The 18,246-nt window shown below is 48.7% G+C and overlaps 1 protein-coding gene across 1 annotated transcript in view; it reads right to left on the bottom strand.

The window, feature by feature from the left end:
- Positions 1 to 18,007, bottom strand: part of TMEM120B (transmembrane protein 120B) — a 47,856-nt gene extending 29,849 nt beyond the window's left edge. The window contains exons 1-2 of the mRNA XM_060250153.1: positions 17,666 to 18,007; positions 3,086 to 3,204 (exon numbers count right to left, since the gene is read on the bottom strand). Coding sequence (XP_060106136.1) covers positions 3,086 to 3,204; positions 17,666 to 17,734 — 188 coding nt within the window. The 5' untranslated portion in view covers positions 17,735 to 18,007. The remainder of the gene's footprint in view (positions 1 to 3,085; positions 3,205 to 17,665) is intronic.
- Positions 18,008 to 18,246: the final 239 nt, after the last annotated feature.

Here is an 18,246-nt window from a genome sequence, read left to right as displayed (position 1 = left end):
CTGTGTGATACAGAGTGTTGGACTGGATGGGCCATTGGCCTGATCCAACATGGTTCCTCTTATGCTCTTATGTGACTCAGAGTGTTGGACTGGAGGGGCCATTGGCCTGATCCAACATGGCTTCTCTTATGTTCTTATGTGACACAGAGTGCTGGACTGGATGGGCCATTGGCCTGATCCAACATGGCTTCTCTTCTGTTCTTATGTGACTCAGAGTGTTGGACTGGATGGGCCATTGGCCTGATCCAACATGGCTTCTCTTATGTTCTTATGTGACACAGAGTGTTGGACTGGATGGGCCACTGGCCTGATCCAACATGGCTTCTCTTATGTTCTTAAAGTTGCTTTCTTTCCACCTCTTCCTCCCTCCATTTGACTTCCTTCCCTCCCTCCCTGTCTTGCAGCTCTCAGACATCTGACATTTATTCTATGTGGCCCAATACAAGAACTCGTGGGCATTCGATGAAATTGCTGAGCAGACAGGTTAAGACGGATAAAAGGAAGTACTTCTTCACCCAAAGGGTGATTAACATGTGGAATTCACTGCCACAGGAGGTGGTGGCGGCCACAAGTATAGCCACCTTCAAGAAGGGTTTAGATAAAAATATGGAGCACAGGTCCATCAGTGGCTATTAGCCACAGTGTATGGAGCACAGGTCCACCAGTGGCTATTAGCCACAGTGTATGTGTGTATATTACATTTTTTGCCACTGTGTGACACAGAGTGTTGGACTTGATGGGCCGTTGGCCTGATCCAACATGGCTTCTCTTATGTTCTTATGTTCTTATGTTCTTACGTTAAGCAAGTTTGGGCACCCCTGTCCTAGCACTACATTCGACTATGGCAGAAAACCCTGTATTTCTTCTTCCTCTCATGCTCATTTAATTCAACAGCCAGCAGGATTTTGTTCGGAGGCGATGCGTTTTAAGCCAGGGTCATTACTGAATTTGGCTGACAGTCAAAGCAGAGCAGACAAAAAACCAAAAAACACTTCCTTGCACAAAATATGAGCCTGGGAAACGGCCTTATATTTATACTTACACCCTTGGTCTATCAAGGTCAGACACTCTGACTGACAGCAGTTCTCCAAGGTCTTGGGTAGAAGTTTTTCACACCATCTACTCTTTGACCAAGCAGAAGCTCTATCAGTGAACCCCAGCCACAAAACTGGCTTATGAAACTCACTGATGCAAGATGCAGAGATGGACACCAGCTTTAAAAAGAATTAGCAATTGTAGAAAGGATGTTTCTGCAAATGGCTAAGAAGAAGAAGAATTGCAGATTTATACCCCACCCTTCTCCCTGAATCAGAGACTCAGAGCGGTTTACAATCTCCTATATCTTCTCCCCCCACAACAGACACCCTGTGAGGTGGGTGGGGCTGAGAGGGCTCTCACAGCAGCTGCCCTTTCAAGGATAACCTCTGCCAGAGCTCTGGCTGACCCAAGGCCATTCCAGCAGGTGCAAGTGGAGGAGTGGGGAATCAAACCCGCTTCTCCCAGGTAAGAGTCTACGCACTTAACCACTACACCAAACTGGCTCTCAAGAGCTAAAGGAGCTAGGAACAAAACCTCCATTTTCAGAGCCAGCCTTTCTGTAATGACCAGATGTTTTGTGTGCATGTGTGATCAAGCTGCAGCCAATTTATAACAACGCTGTAGGGTTTTCAAGGCAAGAGATGTTCAGAGGTGGTTTGCTATTGCAATCCTGGACTTCTCAGGTGGTCTCTCATCCAAATACTAACCAGGGCTAACTCTGCTTAGCTTCCAAGATCTGATTAGGCTAGCTTGGGCTATCCAGGTCATGGCCCAGATGTTGGGAGGAACCCAAAATAGAAACTGACCACAGTCATGCCCCATTTGTGAATTAGTGAATGCTGCTGGAAACAGAATACTGGGATAGAGGGACTTGGGTTCTATGGTTGTATACAGTTCACAGATTCTTCTTAATTTCAGGTTTCCATTAAAAAAAAAAGAGGCTAAGATTCTAACCCTCATGATGGCACATATGCACCAGACAAGAGAAACACGAGAATCAGAGAGAAGGAAGCTATGGCTCCCCTCCCATGACATCACCTCCCACCAGATCTCCGTCTCAGTCCTTAGCTGTCATCTTAGGAAGGAAATAGCGCATCCATAAAAACTCACGGTGGGAGGAGCTAAAAGGGAAAGCAGTAATTGGATGTGGGAGTAGAAGGCAGGGAGGCTGGTCCTATCTCCACAAGGGGTGGGTGGGCGGAGGGTGGTATTATATCCACTAAGGCTACGATCACACATACCAAAGTATGCACTTTCAAACCACTTTCCAACTGGATTTTACTGTGTGAACTGGCAAAATCCAGTTGGAAAGTACGCTGAAAGTAGATTGAAAGTACATTAATTTGTGTGTGTGTGTGAGATCACAGCGTAACAGTGCCTTTGAAGGGGGAGGAAAGAAACCAGTCCTTTTTCAACCACCCTTTTTCCAAAAACCCAGAATGACTATGAATCAACAGGCAAGGCACTGGATCCCATAGATCTGTTCAGCTAACTGCAGTATTTTCTCCCAGCGTGAGGAGCACGCCCCCACAGGCAAAAAAAAGTGCTACCATTAGCGGAACAAATTCACAGGATTCAGTCCAAGACTTTTATACACACTGAGCACAGTAAACAGATTGGTGCCCATACAACAAAGCCCCAGAGCTCTCCAGATGTCACCCTCAGACTTAAAGGCTGGACCTCTTGAGGCTCCTTGACCCACCACAGTTCTGCTCTCCATCCTGTGGTTTGCAGTGCTTGAAATTATACAGTGGCCTTAACACCAAAGCGGTCCCATCACAGGCTGTATTCTTTGACCGGCAGCTACGGAGAGTCCTGCCTTCCAGATTTTTGACCTTCGCTGCCTCTTTTCTGTGACAGAATGGGGGACCTTTTGGATCAGGAAGGGGGCACACTGGACCATCCTTGATAAGACACAGGACCCAACTGGTGTATGTTTTAATATTTAATTGTTGGACACCTCGAAGGCCTTATTTGGGTAGAACAGCAGCACAGAAGCGTCTTGAAGAAAACAGCAAGCTGCTGCCCCCCCCACCCCCCCACGTACCTTTGAAAGCTGCACTGCAAGTCCTGTAAGCCCCTCTTCTGCTTCTGTATAGAGCTGCTGCAGGCCGACTGCAAGCTGGTCAGCTCTTCTAGCTTTTGTTTGTAGACTTTGTGCGATTCCTACGGGAACAAAAAGAAGCACGCGGATTAAAGTGTCAAAGATGCAGAAGCTTACATTGCGGCAGCATGCACGTGAAATGGGCAAAGGGGAGGTGGATTATAAATGGTCTTCTACACAAACAGCCGTCAATACAAAGCCAGTGCAGGGGCATGAGCTTTCAAGAATCTGACAAACTGAGGGTTGACTCTCGAAAGCACATACCCTGAGAAATCTTGTCAGTCCCTAAGGTGCTGCTGGATTCGAATCTAGCTCACTTGCTTTGAAGTCGAACAGGGCTTTTTTTGTAGCAGGAACTCCTTTGCATATTAGGCCACACCTCTCTTATGTAGCCAATTCAAGAGCTCACAGGGCTTTTATTATTACTGAAAGCTTCTGGAGGATTGGCTACATCAGGGGTGTGACCTAATATGCAAAGGAGATCCTGCTACAAAAAAAGCCCTGAAGTCGAGTATTGAAATTTTAATGTTTTGTATAATAGCTAGAAAGCTGGGAATTGTTTTCTCTCTTCCCCACCCGGCACCCCGTATTCCCAAATGTGTTCTTCTCCAACCAGAAATAAATGGGAGCTCTCCCCCAAGCAGAATAGCCACGGATGCCCTTTGAACCATGCCTGCTCAGCAAAGCCAGAGGCTTCTGGCAGAGAATCTTGAATTAAAGGACAAGGAGCCAATTCTACTTAATAATAAAAGCCTAAATTAAACATTAACAGAAACCCTTTCCCCTTTATATTTCGCAATCAGCACTTTGCATTGTTTGCGCTTGCCTTAGAAAGAAAGCCAACTTCCAGGTTTTAAAAAAAATAAGTTAAGAATGTTCTCAGGTAATCTAACCCCCCCATCACTCTGTGGCCCCCACACCAGTCCAAGATTGACTATTTATGCACCAAAGCTGAATGTCTCCACTGCACGAAACAGAGCAAACCCAATATTCTCTTTCTTAGGTCATTTGCTTGTCCTCTGCTGGCGATTCCAAAGCAGCTTCTTCATCCCAAGCTTCAAGGAAGAGAAGCAAAATTTGCCCCTTTTCAGTTCTTTGTTATGTGGAATTCAACCAGGCCTCATTTTGGGCAGGAGCTCACAGGAGTAGACCAGGGGTGTCAAATATGCAGCCCAGGGGCCGAATTAGGCCCCTGGGGGGCTCCTATCAGGCCCCCGAGCAACTGACTGTCATCTGCTTCCTTCTCCCTCTCTCTTGCTTCCTTCTGCATAACAGCTTGCTTTGCAAGACTTGCTTGATCACACAGGAACTACAGAGCAAAACCCATTGTCTGAGGCTCCTCCCTTGTGGAGGAGGGATAGCTTGCTTTGCCAGGCTCTCTCAATCACACAGCAGTGCTAGAGCCAAGCCTCTCTTCCTTCTATTGGCTGAGGCTCCTCCCTTGGGGAGGAAGGGGGGAGGGGAGAGATTGCTTTGCCAGGCTCTCTCAATCACACCGCAGTGCTACTGAGCCAAGCCTCTCTTCCTTCTACTTGCTGAGACTCCTCCCCCTCCTCATCCCTTGGGGAAGGAAGAAAAGAGCCAGAGCTTCCTTTGCTCAGTTCTCTGGATCCCATGGGAGAGCTACAAAGAAAGCACCTTAAAACCAATGAATGCTAATGTTTTAAGTATATTTAAAAAAAAAACTTTGTGTTTGTCTGTGTCCTTTATAAAGTTTATGTCTCTGCTACCTAATCTTAAATAGGTATACACATGGCCCAGTCTGACATGACCCAGCTCGGCCCAATATGGCCTGGCCCAACAAGGTCTCATTTATGTCAGATTCGGCCCTTCATAAGCAATGAGTTTGACACCCCTGCTCTAAACTGTGATCTTTCTTTCTTAACCCCGCCTCCCTCGCTCCATACTTGCTTTTGGGCTCCATTATTCCTTGTGAGAATTTTGCTAAACTCTTTAAGATTTGATGAACTTTCTAATATTTTCCCCCACCCCAAAAATGAGAAAAATAACCAAAACATATAAAGCAGACAGATGGACGTCTTGATCATGCCACCTTAGCCACATAGGAGAAAGTCATTTTAAAAGTATGACAGGAGTAAGGTTTTATTATGACAATTACCGTATAATTCAGGAAGCACTTTAAGGTAGATTTATTAGTGCACCTTCAGGTGATGTCAGGGGTGTGTGGCATATGCGAATAGATGATGCAATAAGTTGTGCTAATGTGCTCCAGCCCTTCTTTTTCTACGAAATGATCCCTGGATTCAACTATCTTATTGCGGAAAGGGGCATATGTTTGCTTTAAACAACCGTGTTGAGAGTTAAACCCGGGAACAACCGATTCACTTCAGATGTCCAGAATTTATCCTTCCCTCCTCCAACTGGACAGGCTGTGGCTCAGCGGCAGAGCATCTGCTTGGTATACAGAAGGTCCCAGGTTCCCTGGAGAGGTCCCTGGAGAGCCGGTTTGGTGTAGTGGTTAAGTGTGCAGACTCTTATCTGGGAGAACCGGGTTTAATTCCCCACTCCTCCACTTGCACCTGCTGGCATGGCCTTGGGTCAGCCATAGCTCTGGCAGAGGTTGTCCTTGAAAGGGCAGCTGCTGGGAGAGCCCTCTCCAGCCCCACCCACCTCACAGGGTGTCTGTTGTGGGGGAGGAAGGTAAAGGAGATTGTGAGCCGCTCTGAGACTCTTCGGAGTGGAGGGCGGGATATAAATCCAATATCATCTTCTTCTTCAATCCCCACCATCGCCAGTTTGAAGAAACCAGAAGAAGTTGATCAGAAAAGACCTCTGCCCGAGACTCCGAAGAGCCGCTGACAGTCTGAGTAGACAATATTAACCCTGAAGGACCAAGACTCTGATTCAGTAGAAGGCTGCCTCATATGTTCAACCAAGCATAATCAAAAATAATCTGTGCTTTCAGAGAAGGCAAAGAAGGCAAAGGAAAGGAAGAGGCTCTGCTGGAACCTGCTAAGGGCAGCCAGGGGAGAACAGGAAAAACGGGTCCTCGAATCTGTTTCGAGGGGTTCAAAAGCACCACTTTTCTTAGTCCGGGCTTTGATGCCAAATCCATTCGCAAGCTGAAATTTATTGCACAAGTTAATCTGGTGCTTTAGGCAGGCCGTCGAACAAGCATTAGGAGTCATGGATGATCAGGCCTCTTCACACAAGGAAACAAACCCTTCAGAATCCAGTACAGCCTTAAAGATAGACACGATTTCCAGGGTGTAAACTTTAATGAGTCAAAGCTTCCTTCATCAGATAGTATCTGCTGGACAAAAACCTTGCTCTCATTATGAGGTCCTCACGGGGCTTTTTTTTTTGTAGCAGGAATTCCTTTGCATATTAGGCCACACCCCTTTGATGTAGCCAATCCTCTTGGAGCTTACAGTAGGCCCTGTAAGCTCCAGGAGGATTGGCTATATCAAGGGTGTGTGGCCTAATATGCAAAGGAGTTCCTGCCACAACAAAAGCCCTGGGTGCTCAGTACAGGAAGCCAGTGCAGTGAAGTGACTCATGCCACACGCAACCTGGGTTCAAATCCTCACTCTCTCCTGACATTTTGCTCGGTGTCTTTGGGCCAGTCACTTTCTGTTTGCTATACCTCCCTTAGAAGATTGTTGTGAGGACAGTACCAGGAGAGAAGATTGTTTACTCGCTTGCTGGGGAAAGGGCTGGTCAGGCAAACACCCAAGAAATAACTAGCCAGTTCAGGGAGAACTGCAGAGGTTGAACACGCCTCCAAGCTGAGCAGGAGAACCAGCTCCCTTCACAGGCAAGCAGCTATTTTGGGAGTGGCCTCCTAACCTACACCTCAATATGGAAATACAAAATTTATATTAAATTCCAAGAACAACCCCTTGGCACACCTCTGGTGTCTACGTGACTCATTGTCAGGACCAGCAAAACAATTTCCTTCCCCAGTCCTTTGCCTGAATGTTTATCCCATGTCCTACTCACTCTTTGCTCCCAGAGGATATAGTGATGGCCACGGAATAGATAGCTTGAAAGGGGATTAGATCGATTCATGGAGAAGAAGTCCATCGATGGCTACTAGCCACGGTGACTGAGGGGAACCTCCACATTCAGAAGCCCTAATTCTCTGAATCCCAGAGCCAGGAGGCAACATCAGGAGAAGGCTTCATAATGTCACATTCTTAGAGGGCAGGCAGGCAGGAGTCCAAAGCCGGTCAAAGTCCAGGAAGTCAAGCAGGAGCCAAGTCACCAATGCAGAATCACAAACCGGAATCAGAAGTCAACGTCCAAAAGCCAAAAGGTCAGGGTGCCAAGGAAATCAAGCAGGTCAGGATCAGGAATCAGGAAGGAGCGTGGATGCAAGTCAGAGAATAGACTTGTTGCTTCCACAAGGTTACCAGGTCCTGGGTGGGAGCTATATGGGAGTCTCAATCAGCCTGCTCCCTGGGTGGCAGTGACTCTGCTAAAACTCAGGGCTGAGAGATCTGAAGCATCGGCATGCCTCGTGTCTTCGCTCTGAAAGTTCTTTCCGGAGCCTGCTTCGAACTCTTGAGATGGAAGGAGAACTTGGAGGAGATTGATTGTCAACAGCTGACACTGGTGCCTGGAGAGTGATTGATGGGCCAGCTGCTGTTTGTTCAGCTGAGGAACTGGCTGGCAACTCTTCCAGGTCTGTTAACCCTTCCAGCTCCTCCTCGTCAGGGCTCATAACACATAAGACAATAAGAAGAGCTGGATCAGACCAATAATGGTCCATCTAGTCCAGCCTCCTGTCTCACACAGCGGCCAACCAGTTCCTCTGGAGGGCCAACAACAGGGCAGAGAGGCCAAGGCCTTCTCCTGATGCTAAGAACATAAGAAGAGCCCTGATGGGTCAGAGTAGTGGTCCATCTAGTCCAGCCTCCTGTCTCACACTGCAGCCAACCACCTCCCCTGGAGGGCCAACAAGAGGCACGGAGGCTGAGGCCTTCCCCTGATGTTTCCTCTTGGCTCTGGGATTCAGAGGCTTAGTGCTTTTTTTTTTTTTTATAATTTAAATTTTATTCAAAAAAGTTTCAATAAATTACAACAAATAACACACCCCCATACGGGGTCCAAACCACATCCATATGATTACCGTCACATCTGGTCATATTAGTTAGGCGTTGTAGAAAAACTTCTCGAATTATACACATAAATCAGACAGTCAAAAAGCATTGAAATACATCCAATGAGTATCAGTATATCATAAAGTTTACATATTTTGCGGGTAGTTTCCCGAAAATAGTATCAGAACTGTTCACATACTCAAGGAAGTTGAACCACTTCTGAAGAAACCAATCTCCCGCTTTAGTATTATCCATCATAGCAATAGTGGTAGTCAGTTTATCCTGTAGCAGGACATCCCACACCTTATTGCACCAAATTTGGAGTGAAGGACAGTTAGGTTGTTTCCAGTAGGATGCAATAGAAATTTTGCCAGCAAGCAATAGTAACGCAACTAGTTCCTGTTTCAAAGTAGAGAGCACCTGGTTGGACCAGAAATTTAACAAAACTACTTCGGGAGTGCATGGAATATTAACCCCTACTATTTTTGTTATTATTTCTAGGATAGATTTCCAGAAATTGAATATCTTTGGACAGTCCCACCAACAGTGGATAAATGACCCTGGCAATCCACACCCCTTCCAGCACAGGGGATCAGCTTTCACTCTTGAGAGGCTTAGTGCTTTTGAATGTGGAGGTTTCCCCTCAGCCGCCGTGGCTAGCAGTCATAGACAGACTTATCCTATATGAATCTATTTAATCCCCATTTAAAGCTGTTTATTCCTGTAGCTAGCACAGGGAGAAAAAATTCTCTTTGTCTGCTCTCTCCGCCCCACGCCTGATTTTACAAACCTCTATCGTGCCTCCTCCCCACTTCGTTGTCTCTTTTCAAATCTGAACAGACTCTTCAGCCTTTCCTCAGAGGGAAGGACCTCCAGCCCCCTAATCATCTTTGCTGCTCTCCTCTGTACTTTTCCCAGCTTTCCCTCTATGCCCTGTTCTTGGACTTCCCTCCAGAGCAGGGGTGGCCAAACTGTGGCTCGGGAGCCACACGTGGCTCTTTCACACATACTGTGTGGCTCTCAAAACCTCCTACCACCCCATCGGCTATCTTGGAGAAATAACTTCTCCACGCCAAGCCAGCCAGCGGCTTGGAGAATGAATTTAAAGTTAAAGTTGCTTTCTTTCCACCTCTCCTCCCTTCCACCATCTATTTTCCTTCCTTCCAGCTCTCAAACATCTGACATTTATTCTATGTGGCTCTTATGTTAAGCAAGTTTGGTCACCCCTGCTCCAGAGGAACTGACTGACCACTGTGAGAGAGACAGGATGCTGGACTAGATGGACCCCTGGTCTGATCCAACAGGGCTCTTCTTAACCCTATTATCCTACTCGCTCCTTTCCTCTGCATTGCATCTTCGTCTGCGTGTGTGCGGATTTTAGTTCTGAATTCAGTTGACAGCTGAATTTGTGATTTTAAATGATTACATAAATTGAAATTGTATTTTTGATGGTTTCCTTTTACGTTGAGAGCCCCACTGTATGGTTGTCAACCTCCAAGGGAGGCCTGGAGATCTCCCAATTTTTACAAGTGATCTCCAGATGAGAGATCAGTTCCCCTGGAGAAAACGGCTGCTTTGGCGGGTGGGCTCCACACTAAGGTCTCTCCCTTCCCCAAGCCCCACCATTTCCAGGCTCCACCCACAAATTCTCCAGGTATTTCCCATTCCAGAGATGGCAATCCTATTCATTAAAGCAGACTATGAAGAGTCCAGCTTAGAAACCTTTTAAATCAGAGGTGTTATGAGGGCCGGATCTAACATAAATGAGACCTTGTCGGGCCGGGGTGGGCCAAGTCGGACCAGGCCTTGTGTGTACCTATTTAAGATAAGGTAGCAGAAAACAAAATGCTTTTGAGCTGTGGTGCTGGAGAAGACTCTTGAGAGTCCCTTGGACTGCAAGAAGATCAAATCAGCCAGTCCTAAGGGAAATCAATCATGACTATTCCTTGGAAAGTCAGATGCTGAAGCTGAAGCTCAAATCCTTTGGCCACCAAATGAGAAGGGAGCCCTCACTGGAGAAGATCCTGATGCTGGGAAAGACAGAAGGCAAAAGAAGAAGGGGACGGCAAAAGATGAGATGGCTGGACAGTGTTACTGATGTCACTAACACGAATTTGAACAGACTTCGGAGGATGGTGGAAGACAGGAGGGCCTGGCGTGACTTGGTCCATGGGGTCGCAAAGAGTCGGACTCTGTGCGACTGAACAACAAAAAACAGAAAACTAAACTTTAAAAGGACGCAGACAAACGCAATTAAAGATTTTTTTAAAAAAGAAATCTTAAAACATACTTAAAACTTTAGCACTCAGTCTTAAAAGTGCTTTCTTTGTATTTCTCCCATGGGATCCAGGGAACTGGGCAAAAGAAGCTCTGGCTCTTTTCTTCCTTCCTCAGGGGACCAGGAGGGAGAGAAGCCTCAGCCAATAGAAGGAAGAGAGGCTTTGCTCAGTAGCTCTGCAATTGAGAGATGCTGGCAAAGCAAGCTATGCCTCCCCCCCTGCTTCCTCCCCGAGGGATGAGCCTCAGCCAATGGAGAAAATAGAGGCTTTGCTGTGTAGCTCCTGTGCGATTAAGCAAGCCTGGCAAAGCAAGCTGTGATGCAGAAGGAAGTGAGGGAGAGGGAAAAGGAGGCAGGCAACAGCCAATTGCTCAAGGGCCTGATAGGAGCCAGGCAGGGGCATGATTCCGCCCCCGGGCCGCATGTTTGACACCTCTGTTTTAAATAGAGCTGAATTTTGCCGCTTGCACAGAACACTTAGAAGCAAGAACCTTCTGCTGATTTTATGACCACGTCTAATACAGTCAGCGATGGAGGGTAAATGGAGCTATACAATCCACCCTCTTCCCCCATTACCTGTGTGGGGGGAAGACGCATCCTTCATCTTATGCAAGAACGGCCCGGTGGATTTTGCTTTGCAAGCAGAAAACTTTGGCAGAAAAGCAGCCAAGATTAAAAAAAAAGGGCAAAGGCAATCTTATTGGTGACCCCCAGAGAAGGGTCACTTTTTTGCCAGCCTCCCCGCCCCCCCGATCTCCCCAGCTTCAACTTTCTGCTGTAGCTGCCCTGCCCAGCAACGCACAAAGATCACCCAGCGGACATCTGCTTGAAATCATCAGCAAAAGAAGCGCAATGCCAGGGCCACTCTGAAGACGTCTGTGTTTTGCCCTCTATTTGAACTTTGACAGACTTGTACTAAAATAGGAGTATGGCCCAAGAGCCACAACCAAACTACTCTGAAGTGAGTCAGCACCCTGGGTTGCATCCAGTGCTGTGATCAGAACTGGACAGGACACTTACCCAGGGCAGCTCTGGAAACAGAATTCTGCAGAAGGTCAAGGAATTCTGCAGAAGAACAGGAAAGCCATCAAATCCAGCAGTTTGACTTAAAAGCAAGTTTCTAGTCCTTATGGAAAGTTATTACAGTTTAAAGCTAGGCAACTCTTAATGAGAAGTGAAGAGAGTTATTGCCCCAAACTGTTCAAACCTTCCCGGTTTTCATCTGTCCCGACACACAGAAAACATGGCACAGTATTCTTAGTAACTCCATTTGCAGAAGGACTGAATTCAGTGTCCCTATGTCTTATAGCCCAAAGAAGAATGGGGATCTGGAAGCATCACATTCCAAAGTATACTATAAAGCAGCCAAACAACACTTCTAGATTGCCTAGCTAACAGAAAGGTCAAACTTAAAAGGCACAAAAAAGAAGATGATATTGGATTTATATCCCGCCCTCCACTCCGAAGAGTCTCAGAGCGGCTCACAATCTCCTTTACCTTCCTCCCCCACAACAGACGCTCTGTGAGGTGGGTGGGGCTGGAGAAGACTCTCACAGCAGCTGCCCTTTCAAGGACAACCTCTGCCAGAGCTATGGCTGACCCAAGGCCATGCTAGCAGGTGCAAGTGGAAGAGTGGGGAATCAAACCCGGTTCTCCCAGATAAGAAAGCTATGGCTGACCCAAGGCCTTTCCAGCAGGTGCAAGTGGAGGAGTGGGGAATCAAACCCGGTTCTCCCAGATAAGAGAGCTATGGCTGACCCAAGGCCTTTCCAGCAGGTGCAAGTGGAGGAGTGGGGAATCAAACCCGGTTCTCCCAGATAAGAGAGCTCTGGCTGACCCAAGGCCATTCCAGCAGGTGCAAGTGGAGGAGTGGGGAATCAAACCCGGTTCTCCCAGATAAGAGAGCTATGGCTGACCCAAGGCCTTTCCAGCAGGTGCAAGTGGAGGAGTGGGGAATCAAACCCGGTTCTCCCAGATAAGAGAGCTATGGCTGACCCAAGGCCTTTCCAGCAGGTGCAAGTGGAGGAGTGGGGAATCAAACCCGGTTCTCCCAGATAAGAGAGCTATGGCTGACCCAAGGCCTTTCCAGCAGGTGCAAGTGCAGGAGTGGGGAATCAAACCCGGTTCTCCCAGATAAGAGAGCTCTGGCTGACCCAAGGCCTTTCCAGCAGGTGCAAGTGGAGGAGTGGGGAATCAAACCTGGTTCTCCCAGATAAGAAAGCTATGGCTGACACAAGGCCTTTCCAGCAGCTGTAAGTGGAGGAGTGGGGAATCAAACCCAGTTCTCCCAGATAAGAGTCCGCACACTTCACCACTACACCAAACTGGCACTACACTACACCAAACTGGAGAAAGACTGTATATCTAAATTTCAACGCCACCAAAGTCCTCCTTTGGATGTCGCTCCCTCGCATTCTCTTCCAGATTCAAAGCTTTCTCTTCATCACCACCCCAGGTCTCATAATAAATATTCTTGTACCTTGCCCCTCTGGCCCACACCTAACCTGACCAATTGGGTTATTACACAACATCTGTATTAGTTATAGTAATCTGTGATCAAATTGTGGCTTTCTTAAGGTTTTGTCGCAAATGAGTCCTAAGGATCAAGTCAAATGCGGAGTTCAGATCCGTAAAAAGGAACGCGTAACTTTCCCCTGGTGTAGCGAGTATAGTTTTCCACTAAATGGTGTTAAATGATATAGCGGTCTATGGTTGAGGCTCCCTGTATGAAGCACCTTTTTACTCTGAGGCTAGCACTGATTCGGAATAAATCCAATCAGTTCACTTGTAATACAAGTAGGATGCGTTTATTGATTTACTGGTAGTTTACTGATTACTGGTAGCAGACGGATTGGCCTATACTTACTTGGATCGATTCAATTGCCCTTCTTGAAAATAGGAACAATGAGAGCATGCGTTAAGAGTTGCCAAGTCCAGTTCAAGAAATATCTGGGGACTTGGGGGGTGGAGCCAGGAGCAAGGGTGTGACAATCATAATTGAACTCCAAAGGGAGTTCCAGCCATCACATTTAAAGGGACCGCACACCTTTTAAAATGCCTTCCCTCCACTTGGAAATAAGGAAGGATAGGGGCATTTTCTGTGGGGGCTCATAGAATTGGACCCCCTGGTCCAATTGTTTTGAAACTTGGAGGGTCTTTTGAGGAGAGGCATTGGATGCTATTCTGAAGATTTGCTGCCTCTATTTAAAAAAAACAGTCCCCCCCCCAAGCCCCAGATACTTGTGGATCCATTCTCCATTATACTCTATGGGAACTGGTCTCCATAGAGAATAATGGAGTGCCCAGCAGACATTTCCATCCCCCCCCCCGCTTTCTGATGACCTTGAAGCGGGGGAAGGGCTTCCAAACCGGGGGAACCCCTGCCCCCACCTGGGGATTGGCAACCCTAGCATGCTTCCATGTGTCAGATATTTTAATAATAATAATAATAATAATAAATAATAATAAAAAATTATTATTATTATATTTTACCCATCACCACCATTAAGGTATGGGACCGACGGAGGGCTAGTCTGATTCTGTCTCAGTCTGCAGCAAATCTGACCTTTCTACTGGGTTTGGCAAAGGGATCTTTCACCGAGATCATAAATACAAACAGCATAGGATTAGTGGCTGGACGGGTCTGTTCTCAGCACCAAAGCTGAAATCCAGAGCTTAAGAATGCTTAAGAAGAAGAAGAAGATATTGGATTTATATCCCGCCCTCCACTCCGAAGAGTCTCAGAGCGGCTCACAATCTCCTTTATCTCCCTCCCCCACAACAGACACCCTGTGAGGTAGATGAAGATATTGGATTTATATCCCGCCCTCCACTCCGAAGAGTTTCAGAGCGGCTCACAATCTCCTTTATCTCCCTCCCCCACAACAGACACCCTGTGAGGTAGATGAAGATATTGGATTTATATCCCGCCCTCCACTCCGAAGAGTCTCAGAGCGGCTCACAATCCCTTTTCCCTTCCTCCCCCACAACAGACACCCTATGAGGTGGGTGGGGCTGGGAGGGCTCTCACAGCAGCTGCCCTTTCAAGGACAACCTCTGCCAGAGCTCTGGCTGACCCAAGGCCATGCCAGCAGGTGCAAGTGGAGGAGTGGGGAATCAAACCCGGTTCTCCCAGATAAGAGTCCGCACACTTAACCACTACACCAAACTGGCTCTCCTTAAGAATGTACTCTTCTAGTGCAGATGCTTGGATGATATACTACTTACAACCTGCAAGGAGATATAATAATTCATAATGGCTCCTTAGCCGCTCAGAAGCTTTATCTGAAACCCCCTGTTATTTATATGAATGACGGGTTTCTTCCCAGGAAAGCAGATCTTTGTCTGAGAGTTGTGAGAATTCCTGGAAAGGTATTTGGTCATCTCATCCCTTAAAAAATGGAAATGTATACACATGTATAAACATGGCTGAACAAGCCACGACATTAACAAACTACAGGTACCTTAAGCATACAACACAGTCAGGCTCTGAATTACACATGAGGAAATGAGAGGAAGAAGGAATACATGGTTCCCTCTTGGTGGTCTTGTCCCAAGAGCCGGCACTTCCTGGGCTGAACATCGCCTTTAAAAAAAATACAGGCTGCCCTTCGCTCCTCACATTTTTACAAAATCCCTTCTCTTGTCTAAGAATCCCCAGATCTCACCCAAGAACTTGCCTTATTCGTGGCTAAAGCCCCAGACTGCAGATTAACAGAAATTAAAAGGGCTTCCCCCTTTAAAGGACCACCTTCAGAAATCTGTGGAAAATCACAGCACTTGAAAAGTTCTTCTCAGTTGCAAAGCACGTTGGGAAATGTATCCTCTGCAGCTTCCTTTATCTTATACTCTGAATCGCCACCTGCTCTTTCAAGAAGTTCATGTAGATATCTTCAGGTGGGTAGCAGCGCTGGTCTGAAGCAACAGAACAATGTTTGAGTTCAGTGGCACCCTGAAGACCAACGAAGTTTAATTCTGGGTATAGGCATTCATGTGCACGCACACTTCTTCAGATAATGTGCATGCACACAACAGCTTATACCCAGAATTAAACTTTGCTGGACTCAAACGTTGTTCCACCTTAATATCTGTTTCAGATCACTGCTGTATCATAGAATCACAGAGTTGGAAGGGGCCAGACAGGCCATCTAGTCCAACCCCCTGCTCAATGCAGGATCAGGCCAGAGCATCCCTCACAAGTGTTTCTCCAGCCGCTGCCGCCAAGGGGGAACTCACCGCGTGCCTCAGTAGCTGATTCCACTGTTGAACAACTCTTACTGCAAAAAAGTTTTTCCTCATAACCAAGCCGGTACCTCCCCACCCTTAATTTAAACCCATTATTGCAAGTCCTATCCTCTGCTGCCAACGGAAACAGCTCAGATCTGAATTTCACATAATTACATTTCACTTCCCACATTTCAAGGTCCCTGGATTCCACTTTGGTCTCCTCCACCTGAAACAAAATATATGCTGTCCATCCACTTCTATCACCTAACAAAACAGGTCTCTAGTCCCCAAAGATTATGCTGGAATAGCACACTGTTAAAGACTCTACAAGATTCCTTTTATTTCTAGTTATGTTGCATTTCCGATACTATGACTTTTCTTGACTGCGGATACATTTAATCCTTCACCAAGTTAATAATATTGTCCCCCAACACTGGTCCATTTGAGTGCCACTGAATTTCTGTTTTAATTTTTTTTTAAATGGGCTGCACATCAGTAAACTAAAAAAGCCTCTCTCTCTCTCATACGCAGACACAAAGAATCTCAGAGAGCTTGCTGGTGATTCAAGACCCCTGTGAATTGTTTGGATGCCACAAGGTTCTTGGGGCTGCAGTGACAGCACTCAGCTCCTCTCCTGAACACCAAAGCGTAGATAGGGGCCAATGTTCATAGGTTACAAAGAGGTAATGGACACGAAGTTCCTTCTCCAGTGCTCTACAATATCGCTATTATTTATTGCCAAATCCAATGTGTTCAGCTGCAGGGCCTAGAAATGCCAGGGAGGGAGGGAGACTCTGAAACCTGAGCCCGTCTCCTTGTCCAAAGGTCTCTGGAGCGCTTTGCTGCGACCTTGCTCTTCGCAGTTGGAAACCCACAGTCTGGCCCCCACAGCCAGAAAGCCTGAAGCATCTCCCCTGCTGCAGGTTACGGTTGCCAACCTCCAGGGCGGGGTGTGTGGGGGTAAAGAGATTGCCCAGAATTAGAACCTACCTCCAAACCACACATTTATTTATTTAATTAGGCTCCGTTTCTCCTGGAGCAAAATGGCTGCTTTGGGAAGGTGTCCCGCCCGGCATTGGACCCTTAACCTGCCCTCTTCCAGCTTCTACTCTCCAGTCTCCAAGTGTTTCCGAAGCTGGAGCGGGCCCTGCAGCAAGGAGGACCGGAGAGAGGGAGTTGGAGATGCCGCCTCCTCAGGTGTTTGGGCATCCCGAGCCAGCTGCGCCGGAGAAGGGCCCCATTCCACACCAGGGAGAGAGAGGCCGTCTCTCCTCGGCGGCGGAGGATGCTGGCTGGGCCCCCGCGCACAGCTACGCCATACCCGAGGCTTGCACCCCTCGGAGATTGCACGCTGCGTCCCCGCCGTCCACACGCGCTCGCTGGGCCGCTGTCACGCCCGATCCACACTGGCAGGGACCCAACGCGTGGCAGCTCTCTCTTTCCTCCCCGAAAGGGAAGCGTGGCGTTTGTTCCCCCGCCAAAGGCGCCCCAGCCCCTGGCTCGCTCTTGCCACCCCTCCTGCAGCCGGCGGGGCCAAGCAAACCCGCGCACGGGACAGGCGCGCAAACCTCCTTTCCGCCTCTTGCAGTCGCTCTCCAACTCCCCCCTTCCCCAAGATCTCCCCCAGCTCCAGCCGGCCCGCCCGGCCATGCACAAAGAAGGGGCGGGAGGCAGAGTTGCAGAACTCCCCCCCCCCCGCAAACAGAGTTGGCCCTACCACTACGCAAACTAGGCAACTGCCTAGGGCGCCGGCCTTCTGGGGGCGTCCAGTTGGGTGCCCACCCATGTGACTCAGTGCAGGGGGGGAGGGTCAGCCTTGCCTGGCGTGCCCGTCTCGGGCCAGCCCTGCTTGCAAAATACCCCCAAAGCATGCGGCAGGTGCCCCTGCGAGCGCTGGCTCTGCAGGGCCCGGAGGTCCCCCCCCCCCCCCCAACCCAGCCGCAGCCCACCTACCTGGAGCTGCTGGAATTCCTGCTCCAGCTGCCGCCAGTCGCCCTGACACTTCTCCAAGGGCGGCCCCATCCTGCCCCCTGCCCGCTCAGCGCGAGCCCCCAGCCGGTCCCGGGCCCACGTGCGCGCCCGACGTCATCAGGGCCCCCGCTCCAAAAGAAGGGCTTGGGGGGGGGACTGGAGCCACCCTCCAAGCGGAAGGCTCAGAGGAGCGCTGGGCGAGCAGCCCTCTTCGAGGCAGCCTGGGAAACGCGCATCCCGCTGGAGAGCCAGACCCGGACGCGGCTCCCTTCCCGACGTGCACCCAGCCCTGGACAGACGGGCAGAGTGTTATTAATATGGGCTGCCGGGCAAGGAGGCCCACTGCGCACGCGCACGCGCTCCGTTCCCCTCCCTCCCCCCCCGACCGTCTCCGCTCCTTCGTGATTGGGCGAAGCGGGAAACCAGGCCTCTCTGAGACCCCGCCCACCTCCTCCCCTCTCCGGGGTTAACCCTTTGTGGTGGTGCGGCGCCTGCAAGTGAGCGCAGCCCGGGCAGCCGGCGCCTGGATGGGGCGCAGCTTCGTGGCAACCGCGAATAGGCGT

Source organism: Heteronotia binoei, chromosome 11, assembly GCF_032191835.1.
Source record: "Heteronotia binoei isolate CCM8104 ecotype False Entrance Well chromosome 11, APGP_CSIRO_Hbin_v1, whole genome shotgun sequence".
NCBI lineage: Eukaryota > Metazoa > Chordata > Lepidosauria > Squamata > Gekkonidae > Heteronotia > Heteronotia binoei.
The sequence above is the reverse complement of the archived record's forward strand: the minus strand, read 5'-3'. Positions and strand labels throughout refer to the sequence as shown.